The 17289-nt window shown below is 41.4% G+C and overlaps 1 protein-coding gene across 1 annotated transcript in view; it reads right to left on the bottom strand.

The window, feature by feature from the left end:
- Nucleotides 1–17289, bottom strand: part of LOC126470081 (facilitated trehalose transporter Tret1-2 homolog) — a 315904-nt gene that overhangs the window by 77330 nt on the left and 221285 nt on the right. The window contains exons 3-5 of the mRNA XM_050097592.1: nucleotides 10105–10240; nucleotides 5855–6040; nucleotides 4286–4384 (exon numbers count right to left, since the gene is read on the bottom strand). Of these exons, the coding sequence (XP_049953549.1) occupies nucleotides 4286–4384; nucleotides 5855–6040; nucleotides 10105–10240 (421 nt within the window). The remainder of the gene's footprint in view (nucleotides 1–4285; nucleotides 4385–5854; nucleotides 6041–10104; nucleotides 10241–17289) is intronic.

Raw genomic sequence — 17289 nt, 5'->3', positions numbered from 1 at the left:
TGTGAGGGTGATGATCTGAGACTTGGCGCAATTTACCATCGTTTGCCGTGCGGGCGAATGCCGCAGTGTGGAACATTCCCGTAGAATGCTGTAATAGAAGTCCGTGGAATGTCGCCTTCATGCCGCCACGCCTCTACCGTAGCCAGTCAAGGTCTTCCAGAGGGCAGCCTTGCAATTTGGCTATCTGAGCACGCCTCACAACCAGACCCAAACTTCCGTATGTCGTCAACCATGTGTCTACAACTTTCACTGGTTCGTCCATTATTTATATTCTCGTACAGGGGAGACTTTTAATTGAAAGTCACTTGCCCAGTGTCGGCGGATAAATATGATATTACGTTCCTTCGAACATGCATGCATGTCCAAAGGAACATCGCATAGCATCTGTGAATAACACAGGCATTGTAATATCTTATTACTATTACTATTACTATTATTATTATTACCACTATTAGTCGCAGCATCAGCAGTAGCACAAGTACTGCCATGTTAACTTTATTAGTTCATAGTCAGTATTATTTTCTCACACAGCCTCTACAGACACTCAAATTATTTGAATGGAAATGGAAATGCTGTGTGGCTAGGGCCTCCCGTAGGGTAGACCGTTTGCCTGGTGCAAGTCTTTCGAGTTGACGCCTCTTCGCTGACTTGCGTGTCGATGGGGATGAAATGACGATAAGGACAACACAACACTCAGTCCCTGAGCGGAGAAAATCTCCGACCCAGCTGGGAATGGAACCCGGGCCGACATTCCGTCGCGCTGACCACTCGGCTACCAGGGTTGGACATCATTTGAATACTACTTTTCATATTAAAACTGTTATTTCTTAGGTAACTATGATGTAAAGAGTGGTAATGTATGTGCGAAACCCTGATCCTATGTAAGAGAGTGCCTGGTGGCCCTAATCAGATCAGGTTAAATAAATATATAAATGAAAAAAATATCCATTCGTAGGATCCAAGCTAAACTCGTGGTATTTGTGATCCAGAGTAGAGCGAATCCCCACATGCATGACAGTGTTTCTTTGGATCGGGTGTTATCGGAGTATTTAAATTCTTAGCGGGTATGTTACACTGAGTTTTATGGATTGCGGGTCAATCCATTGGTATCATTTCTTCGTCAGTTTCAGACATCTTATCCAACGTTTGCCCCGAGAGGTGGTCTTGCTGATCCATTTAATGATTTTAATAAACGTATTTTTCGTCTGTATTAGATTACCATAGGAAACTAAGATTTGTCGCCGATGTTAAGATCGTTTTTTTTTTGTACCGATCTGGGATTTTATGCCATATATAACTGGTCCTATGAGAGATAATATCCAGTCCGATTCACCCCCTGAATGGCACTCACACTGCAAAAGCATCCTAGAGAAAGCAGAAATAGAGTAGGTTGCGGAATATAGGGTTAAAGGTATGTCCACACGATGCCTCTTTCGGCACTGTATGCCTCGAATTCGGGACCGTCAGAAACCCCAGAATCTATTAGAGTGGAGGCTGCTTTATCAATTTTGAATGTTTTGCATAATCAATGTCCTTAATTTCAGTTTTTAGTAGTTTGTTGAGGAGTTAGAAATACCTCATATTTTCTTTTCTTCGGATTTCAGGCTCCTCATTGTTCTATTAAGTAGCAATAGCATGAATATTTGTCGAACATTATAATATACATTTTTCATGAATTTGCGGACTTCTTCTCTGTCTTACTTATTCGAGACTTGTCTTACTTTTTACAGTAATATGATCGGAGTCTTTCTGTCTAATACTTGACGCTGAGGACATCACATCTGAAATTTTTGTTCAAATAAGCCTAATCTTCAGAAGTGGCGTACCACTTCTGTAATTATCTACAGATTTCAGAGCGCTTTCTTTGGAATCAGCAGATCTTACTGCACATAAATCACCTTAAAACATAATCTCAATATACTACACAACAAAACACCCATGGGTCCCAGTTGCACGTCGTCTGCTAAACAACGCAAGACATTACCACCTGAGGCGGGAAGCAATGCGCAATTACGCACGGCCTCCATTTCGAGGAAATTACCCATACAAAAATACGCTTGCGTAGTTGCGCTGTTGGAAATGTAAGTGCATACGTCAATTTAACAGAAAAAAAGCATCGTGTGGACACACCTCAATACTGACATTATGAGAGAAAGCATAGTTCGACGTTGGGCAAATAAAACACAGCTGAGATGTGTCGAGAAGGAAGCTACTCTGCCGAGATCTAGGCGTATCTTTATTTGGATGACGGTATGCACTTTATGAAATTCTGTAGGCTGCAGGGGTAAAATACAGGAGCGTCAGATTATCTAAAACGTGTAAGAAACCAGACTGCGTTTGTAAGAGTCGAAGGACCAAGAAGCGAAGTAGTAGTTGCAGTTCATTTGTAGACTATTCCCGATGTTACTCAATTAAATCCGTACATTGAGGAAATAATAAAGTGAATTAACGCAAAATTTTGAAAGGAAATAAAAGTTCGAGAAGAAAAAGTAAAACTTTGGGTTTTGCAGCGACACTGTAATTCTGTCAGTGACGGCAAGAAACTTGGAACAGCTGTTGAACGGGTACTATCTTGAAAAGAGGCTATAAGATTGTGATATCTCTTTATATTCTACTAATTATCCCGGCACAATTCTATGAGTGAATTACGTTTCCTACTCGACCATCTATATACTCGCAGAATCGATGCGCAAAGTAGTACAGTACTATTACTATTCCATGAGCTCATAATTACTCTTTGTAATATTCTCTCTGGAGTGTGTTGAGAGGACTTCTAGGATCTTCTCCGTGCCGAATAGCCGCATTGAATAATTGTAATTTTGCTATCGAGATTACTGGAAGAAAGAGATTGAAAATATATTGTATGCTAATCAAGAGAATATATACTGAGCATTTACATCAAAGGCGTGTAAGGAATTTCATTACATATGTGTATTCTCTAATTGGAAATTTGCACGGAGGTGTCGTTTCGTTGGTAATCAGAAGGGAACTTCCGATGAATTGGAAACGAACCTGCAATTATTAGATCCAAGAGCTCCATTATTTCATCGGATAATTAAATTCTATCAAAGCAAACTTTCCGCTTGATCTGAGGTTTCTCGACTGACTACGCAACGCAAGAAAACAAAGACATTTTATTTACACAGGATTGCAGATCGCTTCGAATCATCGAGACTGCGGACGAGGAGACTCATGGTCCGATTCTGATTAAACAAGTAAAGCTTAATTATAACTTTCTTGAGCGGCTGTGATGACTGTGATACGGCTGCTTATGAATGAGATCATTAATAAAATACTAATAACTGACTTTCCTCCTCACGAGCAATCAGTATAAAACACAATATTAATTAAAATTATAAGATAAATATCATCAAAAATAAAACAAGAGTAATGTTCTCAAATTAAATAATGTGATGCCTAGGGAATTAGTTTAGGATTTGAGCAAAATAACTGATGATGGACCAAGTAGACAGGTTCTAAAATGTAATAGCAAGGAAAGAGTTTCTGAAGAAGAGAATCTTGTTAACACAGAATATAAAAGAGTCAGAAAATCTATTCTGAAGATATTTGTCTGTAGTTAAGAATTGTACAGATAAAAAGTTCCGGCGACAAACAGTTTAAACAAGAAGAGAGTAGAAGTTACTGAAATTTTGCGCTGTAGAAGTGAGCTGAAGACTACATTCAATGAGTAGATCGGTTAAGTAGTTACAGTAGTTATGTAGAGATGAACAGCCTTGCATAGAATACATGAGCGTGGAAAGCTGTCTTCGGACAGAAGTTAACAACAACAACAACAGCGGAAAGAGCATGTGTGATGCATTAAATGAGTTCACCAAGTATACTCACTTAAATATGGTCAGTTCTAGTCTTAGGCAAACTCTTAGCAGATTTTACTCGAGCCTAACGCTTTGTCTGTTGTGTAATGAAAACTGGATGGCAGTATTTTGTTTCCCTTTTGCCTTTAATCTGGGTCATTCTGTTAGTCTAACATTTAATCGTGAGGTAGATTTATTGGATCGTTTACAGATATGTATTTTCAGCTACAGTAATTTTCTGAGAAGGTCTGCTGACGTTGTTAATAAACGCTTTACTGAAGACAGCCTATTCAATTGTCTGTTACTAGTATTTATGAGAGAATGCACATAAAGTTAAGGATATTCACATTATCATCTGTCAGTCACATCCTAAACTTATTTTGTAACAACTTCATGTAGTATGTTGTTACGTATGTGCGTGTAACGTAAGGTACAAGGAAATAATTACAGAAATGCGTGCGCAATCGTACCAAGTGATGCAAGCGTTGCTCCCGCCGAAGTCAAAGCTCCCCTGATCTCTGGCTTTGCAATTTCTGTCGTGTAGACAACAGCTGGACTCGATCCCATACCTGAAATTCATGACCAGTCATAAATACTGAGTAAGAACAATATAAAAGGAATTATTTTTTTAGCGTACAAGGGTACAATTTTGCAGTCTGGGATATGAGAGCTTCGTACATCAATTAGCACTCCGATACGCTGCCACCTTATCACTTTTGCTACGTGTTACTTCAGAATGACATATTTCACTTTAGAGTAATGTGCTCGCTGAAATAAATGAGTCCGAGAAAGGTAGTGATGCCAGGCTGATGTTCGGAAGCCTTACGTTTGGCATGTTGCAGGTTACAAATTTTGACGTTTCATCAGTATACAGCTAGAGAGAAGCAGCTTCAATCTGAGAACCACTGTAAGACCATTACGAGCATCTTAATTAATACCGCGAAAGAGAAAGAGAGAGAGGGACATAAGCTAATAATTGTTCAGGAAATTAGGTGTCCCAGTGCAGAAGGGAATATATTAAGAAGAGACAGTTCTTCAAATGAAGTAGGATTACACACACAATTTGGAGTTACAAATAACCACCCTTTGCAGCAGCTTCAGTACTTCATTGGTATGTTTAGAGCGGGAATTGAAGTGACTGAACAACTTATCCCGTAACACACAATATTAATTATGATAAAACGTACGTAACAACATGAAAGAAGAGCAGCGTAATCTTTGTGAGATCTTTATCTCTTGCGTAGTAAAGTCCGCTTCCAAGAAAACAATTGTGAGTTTAAAGTCTACAGGCGTAAATATTAAAACGATACTCTTTACGTGGCACTGAAAAATTCCTTTACTAGATCAGGGTGGACTAAATTAGTTGTAAATTGATTTGTTGTAATTTTTAAGAGTCAAAAAAATATGAAGATGACGCAGGATGTTTCACACTGTAGCTTCTAATTTCCATATGCTATCATACATAAGATGATTTATTTTCAGAGTATAACGCATGGCAATATACTTATGTAGTTGCTCCGCAGTCTTTTTTTTCTATGTCATGACTTAGAAGAGGATTTTGGCAACAGTAGAGTAGCAAATAAACTGTAATTATTATCTAGTAATATGGCTACGGTCGCCCTGAACTTCTAATGCTGCCTATCATCTGTGAAGTACGAATACTGTGGGATTATTGAACAACTGAGGGACATTTTTGTCGGTCATCAAGAAAAGTCATCCTACAGCCACGGGAAGAGTTGATCTAACTAAAATTGTATTACAATCTAGTCCTAGAAGTATTAAAATGATTTATGTCCGGGAGCGCGCTTACCCTGGCAATGAAAATATGCTATTATTATCAGCCTGTAGCACCTGGTAGTATATTGAACAAATAAGTTAATGTGAGAAAATACTAGTAGACAAACATGTTTTTGAATTTATCTCTGGAACGAAAGTAATAATAAATTCGGCAGGGAATTTCTTCAACGACGGTATCATGTTTTGGAGGAAAATCAGGGAAATACATGAAGTATAGCGAATATTACCGTACTACGACTTACCTGTGCCTATGCCGGTTAACATTCTTCCAATAAGTAGAGGCACGAAACTCTGCCCACTTCCGATTAAGGCCCAGCCTACTATAGAAGGTATAGCTGCCATTTTGATTGCGTTGAGACGACCATATGATTCCATAAGACAGCCAGCAGTCATTGTTCCAACCGGCACAAACAGTACTAAAGAACTGGCTGAAAGATTATAATAGATTAGTACCAATAGTGCAGATTTTTGGTAGATTTACCAAGTATATTGGGATAGAATGCAATGCAAACATCGAACAGGTTACACGTAAGTTACTTCCATGACACAGGATAGTTTCAAACGCAAAATTCGTTTCTTAATACTTTTAATTTTGTTATTTCGTTCTTTTTATTCAATTTCCATCAAATTTAGACTTTCAAATGAGAAAACATAATAAAAGCAATCTTCAGAGCATTCTAATTATAAAACAAAATTTAGTACAGAAATGGTAATTAATGTAACGCAAGTGCTGAATCATTGTAAAATTTATGTTGTTATGAAGTGTCAAAGTGACAATATGCAAGCTAAAATGTACGTTAAAATTTTGTGGTAACAGAAGCGTAAAAAGAATGAACATAAGTTGGACTTCATTTGAAAACTTGAATGGCGAATTCAAAAGCAAATTTTCTCTATGCATGAAATGGAAAGCCTACAACCACTGAACACAGTCTGTGTTAATTTACAGCAATTATATATCGGCCTTAAATTCGAAAAGCATCGAAAATTGACAACAGACCTACGAAATATTGATAGAACTACACCACACCATCTGACCAAAAAGTTCTGAGGCTGATTTCAATCTTGGCGTATAAGCGACGACAGCTCAGTAACTACGGTGTCAGCTTGAACTAAGAACTGTCAACAATAAATGTGCGTTAGACCAGTCAGTTGTGATCAGGAGTGTTCAAGACGAGAAAAGTGTGTGCAAAGTTTGTTGCGAACACTGAATTCCGAATAAAAACAACGACACGTGGACGGCTACCGCGACTTGATTGAACTGCAAAATGCGGACAGTTCTTTTCTCGAAAAGACCGTCACGGATGATGAGACTTATTATCAATACGAACTGAACACAAAGCGACGAAGTGAAAAAAAAAAAAAATTCGGGTGAAGGGCCAATGCTTTGACGACATACCAGACATTTAAGCCAGTATGAGCCAAAGTTGAACTACATCCCATAGAGGAACTTTTCTGATACTTTCACATGGTTGTATGAACGTTCTGTGAGTTGCAAGCAAGTGGCCAGAGAGTATGTAGCATTAAAACCGCTATCTTAACTTCTCTCTATTTTTTATTAATCCAGTCTCGAAACTTTTTGGAGTCTTCGCACTGAAGGTAACAAGAAGAGAGAGGTACATCAGCAAATGAGCCAAGAAAAAGATGAAGGAGATGGTCCGATTTCATCGCTATGTCAACAGCCACGTGAATTTGAACACCGTTCATTCTGAATGCTTTTTTTGTGTCGGAACCACTACGCCACGTCGCTCAGCAGAAAAGACATGAGACCCATAAAAATGAAAAATAGCCTGGGCATATAACTAGACGAGCTGAGGGCAGACGGTGTTAAAAAAAAATTCTATATGGGGACCCCACGATATGAAACCATGTACATGATAGCCTAATCCGCAGGGCTTCCCAGCGTGTGGTCCGCGGACCCCTTAGGGGTCCGCCGGCTCTTTCTAGGGGGTCCGCGGCCACCTTTCACCAAATCGTGTAAAATAATGACTAAAATTATTGAATAAAAATGTTGCAATATTCTGTGGAAGTGGAATAACCAAGACGCGTAAGTACAACGAAAGCTATTTAGAAATGGGCTTTATGGAGACAAAGAAGGGTAAAGCTCAGTGTGTAATTTTGCGGGAATCTTTCCGAACAGTTCAATGGTTCCAGTTAAATTGCACCGTCATTTTGAAGGTACTCACCCAGATTTCCAGGCTAAAAACATCGATTTTTTCAAAAGGAAGAGTGCTGAACTAGCTGCTTCCCAGCATTGCATGAAAACTCATGCAAAAACAATTAATAAAAATTCATTAAAAGCTTCTTTCTTGGTTAGTTATCGAGTGGCAAAAACAGGCAAAGCTCATACCATTGCAGAAAATCTCATGAAGCCGTGTGTTCATGATATTGTTTCTTGCATGCTAGACGAATTGGTAACGTAGCGCGTGCATGAAGAAGTTTTCAGTTCCCATGGGTTTCGCTCTGAAATTTAAAGTTACTGTGCTCTTGACTGACGAGGGGTCCGCCGTGGATTTTCGACTGAAGAAGGGGTCCGCCAGCTGAAAAGGTTGGGAAGCCCTGGCCTAATGTAAACGATGCAGACGACAGCGGGAAACGTGCAGCATAATTCTGATTGCACAAAGGTAATGATTGTAATCTTTGGGAAGTAGGAAAGCAGTCAAGAACCAGTGACGGTCAAAACAGGCTGCTGCTAATGAGAAAAAGCATTATAACAGGCAAAGGGAACTTACTTCACTGAGTAAAGATGCACGGAGACCTTGTTTAAAGGAACCACTGTGACGTAACCTAGTGCAAATTCTGCTACGTCCCAGTTCATAAACTGAATTTGAAAGCAGAAATCTTCTCCAAAAAGCTGAGGAAATACGAGGGTTGGAATATTAATAATGACAACTATTTATTTACAACTTTACAAAACAGATACATGTTTTTCACAATAAAGGATGGCAGCCAAAAACAGTTGCAGGTTAGAATTTTTTTATTAAAATTCTTGACCAAGGTTTCAGTACATATAAATATACCTTCATCAGAAGTAAACTTCCTGAATAGAAAGACACATTCATTAGAAAAGCCATATCAACGAAAGTGAGAAACAGAAGCTTAAATAACATATAAAGCATTATAACAGGCAAAGGGAACTTACTTCACTGAGTAAAGATGCACGGAGACCTTGTTTAAAGGAACCACTGTGACGTAACCTAGTGCAAATTCTGCTACGTCCCAGTTCATAAACTGAATTTGAAAGCAGAAATCTTCTCCAAAAAGCTGAGAAAATACGAGGCTGCCATCCTTTATTGTGAAGAATTTTAACAGTTGCTGCTGCAGCCATGTTTAAAATCTTGAAACAGATACATGTTCTTAGCAGCTCCAATTGTGTTGATAGTTCGAGTGAAGCGGTCTATTGCCCGATGAATCTCTAGCAGTTCTGGAGCGAACGCCAAGAAGTGCTTCCTTTAATTTAGGAATCAAGTCGGAGTCACAAGGGCTTAAGTCCGGGGAGTGTGAGGAGAGGCACAGTTCTTCCCAGCCCCACTGACGGAACAAATCAGTCGCAACTTCCGCCATATGCGCCCGAGCAGTTTGCTGCAAAATGATGCAGAAAGTGTAGCCGCTTTTTCACTAAGCTGGTCGCAGGCTGTATTCCAAAAACAAACGCCTTAAAGAAAGATGCGACGACACTTTCTGCAGGATTCGCCCACCATTTTCCGGGATAATGCTCGGGCGCATATACCAGTACCCAAGTTGTGACTGATTTGTTCGCTCGATGGAGCTGAGAAGTGCTGTACCACTCACCACACACTAGGACATACGTCCTTGTGACTTCAACTTGATTCCTAAATTGAAGGAAGCACTTCATGTCATTCGCTTCAGAACTGTTACAGAGATTCATCGGGCGGTAAATCGTCCACTCGAACTATCATCACAGCTGGAGCAGCTAAGAGTGTCCTACGACTTCGACTGGCAACGGGCTATAAAAAATGCTGGTGACTACTTTGACGGACAGCAAAACTTTGAAAAATGTATCTGTCCTGTATAAATTTTAAATAAATAGCTGTTACTGTTAAAGTTACAACCCTCGTTTGTACTGAGAATTTGCAATTCTCTTTCTGTATTAAGTACCAAGGCGTTACAATTAACTATCTCTTTAATAACCAGGAACTGTAGTTAGAAGCACGCTATTTTTCAGTTAGGGTAACCACAACTTATACATTGTTACTGGGAAGAAGGTTCAAAAAATTCTAAAAAATCCTTCAAAAATTTTCTCGAAAGTGAATGGAAATTCTTCAAGGCCGCACCAGCTGCCTATATAAAGCTAATGCGGCCTTGAAGAATTTTCATTTATTTAAAAAAAATTAAAGGATATTTTAGAATTTTTGAAATGTTCTTCGCAATAACAATGTTTAGTTAAGAGGCTAATGTTCTCTAAATGAAATATTTTATTTTCTATTACTACTTACGATTCTATTGTAGTACGAGAGAAAAAAACAATGCTTACCAAGCCACGACGCCTGTGATTTAGAGATATTAAGTTCGTCTGCTTCCTTCATAATACTTGGTACTAGTATAGCAGAAAATGCCAGTGAAACACCGACAACTATGTGGAACGACATAGCGGCAGCTGTAGCAAATATCTGAAAGAAGACCGGAGATATCAGCACAAGTAGAAAAAACACATAATTCTCACTTACAGTACTGGTGTAACTGATAAATTGCAGTTCAGTTATACAGACCACACTTATCACGAATACGTATTTAGCAGTTACCCCATGGCTTCTCCTACTACTGCATTCATTTTTCATTAATTTCCTTCTTAACGAGACCAGACAACAAGAAAGAGATCTTTTTAAAATTTCTATCAAGAAAGTAGAAAATTTCGTAAAAATTTAGTAGCGTTACAAGTCTGGACTGACGTGTTGATTAGTGATGAGAACCACTGGACAGTCATAAGACAGAATAATCCAACGGCGACAGTAACTATCAGAAGTAACGTCATATACCATCCAATAACAACAGAATATTTCTTGAATAAGTGGTTATTAATATCATCGCCTTTAACGCTTATTTATTTATGCAGCGTATGGCTATATCGCAAAAAATGTTTACGATTGTCTCAGTTACACACTAATATCCAGGCAACGAATGTGGACTATTGATTCCTCCGTCGCCACTAGTAACTCTGTTGGATCGCCAGGGAAAGCTCTCAGAGGACATGCTCGAAATACATGGCAAACAGTCCGGTTTTCAGCGCCACACTCGCGACTTAGAAAGCTGTTGACTTCCACGTGCACAGAAAGTCGGCATACCTTCCAGTGTTGGTCCTGATCAGATCATGGGTGGCAATTGAAAGCCAGATGACATGATCGACATGCACGGCATCTTTATTGGTTTTGTAGTAACATTAATCCGCCATGTATGTCTCCTGCGTCATTAATATTAAAGCTGTTGTCAATTAACATCCTTGCGGTTTCCGGGGATGGATGAAGAGAACGAAGCCTTCCTTTGTTAATTATTGGAATGTCTGCGTGAGCAGGGAGGTGAGGACATTTCTGTACTTTTTGTACTTCTGTACAAGTGCACTTTCCCGCTGCAGAGATGGAGCTCGTATGTGGCTAAGTATGGGTATCCAGAAAGTAGATGTAGGTCTGACTGCACCAGTTATAAGACGCATAGTATGGTTGAGAAGCCGGGGAACAACCTTGAAAGTTCTGTATTAGTGACAGTTGGCTGCAGCCTCCATTTGCGGAAACATTCACCAGTATCTGATAAATCATTGGCCAAAACAGACTCGGCAATTTCAAGATCGCGATGTCTTATTGCGAGTGTCCAGTTGTCAGAATTACTGAACTTTCTTGATGAAGTTTCAGGCATACCTGAAATGCGCAAGCTGAACAAGAGAGGGACGAGAACAGATCCTCGGTGCTGATCATCTTTTTGCTTAATAATACTTGGGAACATCAGTTACCGAGCATTGCATTCATGAGATCGCCAATTTTTAGGCTTGGGATGACATGTACAAGATTCAGTATGGCACCTTGTCTCCCGACGCTAACAAAGGTGACAGTTGGCGAACCACACACACACACGTACACTCACACACACACACAACATCAGCAGAGCAGAGTTGCTGAGCTATACGCTTATAATAATAATAATAATAATAATAATAATAATAATAACAATACATTGATAGAGTTGCGTGCAGTACTGGAAGGAAGGTTAGAGCATTGAGGTCTTCAGGGACTCCGCCATAGCTCAGTTGGAAAAATATTGAGGATGGAATTGGCAGTGGCCTCATACAACAAACCGTCCCAGTATTCGGCTTAAGTGATTGAGGGAAACCACATGGAATTTAAATGAGAAAATAATGATATCCGGACGCGAATCGGTATCCCGATCTCTTCCAGTTCAAGTCCTTAAACTCGGACCGGTGTGCCGTGGACTGAAAACATGTCAGAGATTACTGATCCGTCTGTCAGATGGAGACGTTTGACAACGTGGTCCCTTTCGAGAGGGTTGAGAGAAATGGACACCAACATTTGCCCTCTCCCTTCCATTCCTTTCATTTTCATAATATTACTTAACAGCATGCAACTAAACTGCACGAGACCGAACGGCATGTGCCGTTGAAACTGCGTTCGGGATCCAGATTTGATTTTGCACGGCTTCTCTGAATCACCCTCGGATGACTCCTTTGATATGGCCGCTGCCGGTTCCCTACTCGACCAACTGAATTAGAACTTTGCCTCTAGTGACCTCTCGGGTTCCCGGGTTCGATTCCCGGCGGGGTCAGGGATTTTCTCTGCCTCGTGATGACTGGGTGTTGTGTGATGTCCTTAGGTTAGTTAGGTTTAAGTAGTTCTAAGTTCTAGGGGACTGATGATCATAGATGTTAAGTCCCATAGTGCTCGGAGCCATTTGAATTTTTTTCTAGTGACCTCACTAAGGGAACAGGACGCCGCTGTGGCCGAGCGGTTCTAGGCGCTTCAGTCCGGAACCGCGCTGCTGCTACGGTCGCAGGTTTCACTCCTGCCTCGGGCATGGATGTGTGTGATGTCCTTAGGCTAGTTAGGTTTAAGTAGTTCTAAGTCTAGGGGACTGATGACCTCAGATGTTAAGTCTCATAGTGCTTAGAGCCATTTGAACCATTTTGGAACAGAACGCTATACTCTAACCTACCCTCCTTTCTTCTCTTTTCTCTTTCATTTTTTGGTGCTTATAGCTCCTTTAATAATTTTCTTCTTCTTCCTGGCAACCGTCCCAAAGTCACATCGTTCGCTTTTTTTATTTCATGGTTTAGAAATGACTATTTGTTTCAAACTATGTGACCAGATCCCCTTGCTGCTGTCACAGTTAGTTCTGGTAAGCGGGTGGGGTTAACTGACGAACCAGTCGGCGTTTCCTACTAGTGCGCTCTCTCCGGTTACTCTGGTAATACCGTAGAAGGCGACGAGCAAGTCGGAGACCTGTAGGAGGCTGGCCAGCCAATTCAAATTACCGACTAATGTGCGCCCTACGCTTATTTCCATTACTGTTGTAGGAGGCGATGAGAAAATAGAGCAGCAACTCATTTTGTGAAAAACAACAGATTTTCACGTTGTGTGTTTCAGTATCTTTAAATATCACGTTTTATCTGAGAATAAAATTGTTTTTGAAGACGGAAAATGAATTACACGGCTCTGCAAAACTTTAGTGCGAGCTAGATAAAGTAACGTAACATATTAACTTCGCCGTGGAAGTTAATGAAAGTGCGGTAGCATGTTACCAGAGGCTTCCCAGTTATGCACGCAAAGTTAGACGTCACATGGTATGAGGTCAGCGTGAGTGTTGCGCGAAATGGGGCTCGCCCCGCAACAAGAGGTAGTTGAAGGAAATGCAGAAGACAGTGTGTGAATCAGCGAGCAGTTACGGTGTACTGTGGTGTTGTTCTTTATTACAAAATGGGCCGGAGACAACATTTGGATTACTTAGTACAGTGAAGAATCATCGGGAACTGGAAGAAGGCCGAAGCGTGGCGAGTGTAGCCCAGGAGTTTGGTATTGTGTGACATGAATGGGGAGTGCTCCGAACTGGAGGCATTGCTGCCCAAAGGAGAGGAGGCTGTTGACCATGGTCAGCTATAGCAGCAGAGGACCGCTATACAATGAGGTGACGAAAGTCACGGGATAACGACATGCACATGTACAGATGTAAAAATTTGTAAATTTGTGGTAAGCTCTTATGGGACCAACATGCTTAGGTCATCGGTCCCTAAGCTTACACACTACTTAATCTAACTTAAACTAACTTACGCTATGGACAACACACACACCCATGCCCGAGGGAAGATTCTAACCTCCGACGGGGGAGAGCCGCGCAGACCGAGACAATACGTCCCAGACCCCGCGGCTACCCCGCGCACCATGTACAGATGGTGGTAGTATTGCGAACACAAGGTATAAAAGGGCAGTGCACTGGACGAGTTGACATTTCTACTCAGGCGATTCATATGAAAGGGTTTTCGACGTAATTGTAGACGCACGACGGGAATTAACAGACTCTGAACGCGGAATGGTAGTTGGAGTTAGGCGCATAGGACATTCCATTTCGGAAATCGTTACGGAATTCAATATTCTGAGATCCACAGTGTCAAGAGTGTGCCGAGAATACTATATCTGAGACATTACCTCTGACCTCGGACTGCGCAGTGTCGACGACCTTCGCATAACGCCCGAGAGCAGCGGCGGTTGCGTAGAGTTGTCAGCGCTTACAGACAAGCAACAGTGCGTAGAGCAACCAAAGAAATCAGTGTGGGTCGTACGACGAACGTATCCGTCAGGACAGTGCGTCAAAACTTGGTGTTGCTGTGCTATAGCAGCAATCGAGGGATGCGAGAGCCTTTGCTAACAGCACACTGTCTGCAGCGCCTCTCTTGGACTATGGAACATATCGGTTGAACCCTAGGCGAATGGAAAACAGTGACCTGGTCAGATGAGTCCCGATTTCAGTTGTTAAGAGCTGATCGTAGAGTTCGAGTGTGGCCCAGACCCCACGAAGCCATGGGCCCAAGCTGTCAACAAGGCGCTGTGCAAGGTGGTGGTGGCTCCATAATGGTGTGGGCTGTGTTCACATGGAATGGACTGGCTCCTCTGTTCCAATTGAACCGATGATTCACTCGAAATGGTTATGTTCGGCTACTTGGAGACCATTTTCAGCCATTCATGGACTTCATATTCACCGGGCCAAAATTGTTCGTGAGTGATTTGAAGAAAATTCTGAACAATTCGAGTGAATTATTTGGACACCCATCGAACATTTGGCCATTTATGGGACATAACCGAGAGGTCAGTTCCTGCACACAATCCTGCAACGGCAGCACTTTAGCAAATACGGAAGCCTATGGCTCAGTATTTCTGCAGGGGACTTCCAACAACTTGTTGAGTCCATGCTACGTCGAGTTGCTGCACTAACGCTGGGAAAAAGCAGGTCCTACACGATATTAGGTGGTATCTCTGGACTTTGTGCAGCAGGCAGGAAGGAAGGTTCAAAAATGGTTCAAATGGCTCTGAGCACTATGCGACTTAACTTCTGAGTCGCCTAGAACTTAGAACTAATTAAACCTAACTAACCTAAGGACATCAAACACAGCCATGCCCGAGGCAGGATTCGAACCTGCGACCGTAGCGGTCGCTCGGTTCCAGACTGTAGCGCCTAGAACCGCACGGCCACTCCGGCCGGCAGGAAGGAAGGAAGAAGGAAAATTTTGTTTAACATCCCGTCGACATCGAGGTCATTAGAGATGGAGCACAAACTCGGATTGTGTCAAGGATGGGGAAGGAAATATGCCGAGCCCTTTCAAAGTAACCATCCCGAATGCGCAAGCAGGAAGGGACGCAGGTCAAACAGCGGGTACACTTGCAACCACATTTAACAAGACTGCAAGGTAAGCAATATCACGCTCCACAGTGGCGCAGCGATTGCATGGGGGTGGTCTTTTTATTCGACGGCCAGGAAATTGCGTTCCGTCGACACCTGCACATCGGCGGCACCGTTTGATATGGTGCCAAGAACATAGGGACTGGACCAATGAGGAGTGGGATCTCGTGCTCTTCTCAGATGAGAGAAGAATCAGTCTGGGTAGTGATTCTGGACGTACCCTCATATGGCGAGAGGTGGGAACATGTAGTGCACCCAGAAAGATTGTCCAACATGGTCGTTTTGGTGGTCTAGGTGATATGGCGGGGAAGCATAATCTTAGAACACGGCACACTCACCGGTCAGCGTTTTTGTGACACTGTACTTCTTCTCCAGGTGTGGCTTTTCGGGTGGTACAGTCGGTTCTGATTTCATTTTTATGGCGAAAATGGGCGGTCGCATCGAACAGCGCAGGTGGAGGAGCTCTTGCAAAGAATGCATATTCAGCGAATGGACTGACCTGCCCGTTCCCCGACTTGAACTCGATTGCGTACATGTGGGATATGATGTGGAGATGTAATGCAACACGTTTACATGCGACAATGACCATCCAAGAGGTCCCAACCGCGCTGGTGGAGGAATGGAACGCCCTGCCACATGAGCGCCTTATCAATCTTCTGCCACTGTGCGACTGGTCCCGGGGAAGGTTCGAGTCCTTCCTCGGGCATGGGTGTGTGTGTTTTTACAATGTCCAGCGAAGCATCATAAATCCGGTGACGTAAGTGTAGTTATTATCTTTGAATAAATGTATCATTTCTCTTCGCCTCATGGCATATTTCATTTAATTACTATTCGATTTTATACTGCAGCAGTTCTTTCTATGCATGGTCCACGTTCCATCGAGCTATGTTACGTAGTAGTGACACATTATCCGAAAGTTACTTTTGTCCTTAAGTTTGCACACCAATGTATTAATTAGTTAAGTCAAAGCGAAGGTAAGATGTGTCGCAGTTTTTCAGACCAACGGATCAAAAACTAGCTTTTTTCGCAGCAGTAATGATGATTATTTATTATTTACTTCTAGTTAAACGACAGCATAACATTCTGTTAATGTATTTGCTCCGGCCGATAATTTTTTCCTTGGTTGGGATAAAAATACGTATTTCGCAGCGTGCCACTCGAGTATCTTTCTTCTGCATTCCAAGTCAAAATTAAAAATAAAGAAAAATTAAATCGTGATCATCTGATCTTTCCCCCCGTTCTAGCAGTTTCGTTGTCATAAACATTAACACCCAGTTATATGACTCTGAGCACTATGGGACTTAACATCTATGGTCATCACTCCCCTAGAACTTAGAACTACTTAAACCTAACTAACCTAAGGACAGTACACAACATCCGGTTATATACTGCTAAACAGTTTTGTATAGAATCCACTATTATGAACATGGTCGTTCAATTTTCATGGGATCCGAAGATGACAGTAGATTTTAAAAACTTTTCTTTCTCTTACATTTCTATTTCCTCTGACCCGGACATCAGACGATCAGTTCCAATTACAAAATGATCTACAGACAATTTCTGTATGGTGCGAAAAGTGGCAATTAGCACTAAACAAAGAAAAGTGCGAGGTACTAAAAGAAATCCGATAAATTTTGAGTATACAATAAATCGCGCAAATCTAAGGGCTGTCAATTCGACTAAATACCTAGGAATTACAATTGCGAGCAACTTAAATTGGGAAGACTACATAGATAATATTGTGGGGAAGGTGAAACAAAGACTGCGC

This window comes from Schistocerca serialis, chromosome 3 (genome assembly GCF_023864345.2).
Source record: "Schistocerca serialis cubense isolate TAMUIC-IGC-003099 chromosome 3, iqSchSeri2.2, whole genome shotgun sequence".
NCBI classification, from domain to species: Eukaryota; Metazoa; Arthropoda; class Insecta; order Orthoptera; family Acrididae; genus Schistocerca; species Schistocerca serialis.
This window is presented reverse-complemented; position numbering and strand designations above follow the sequence as displayed.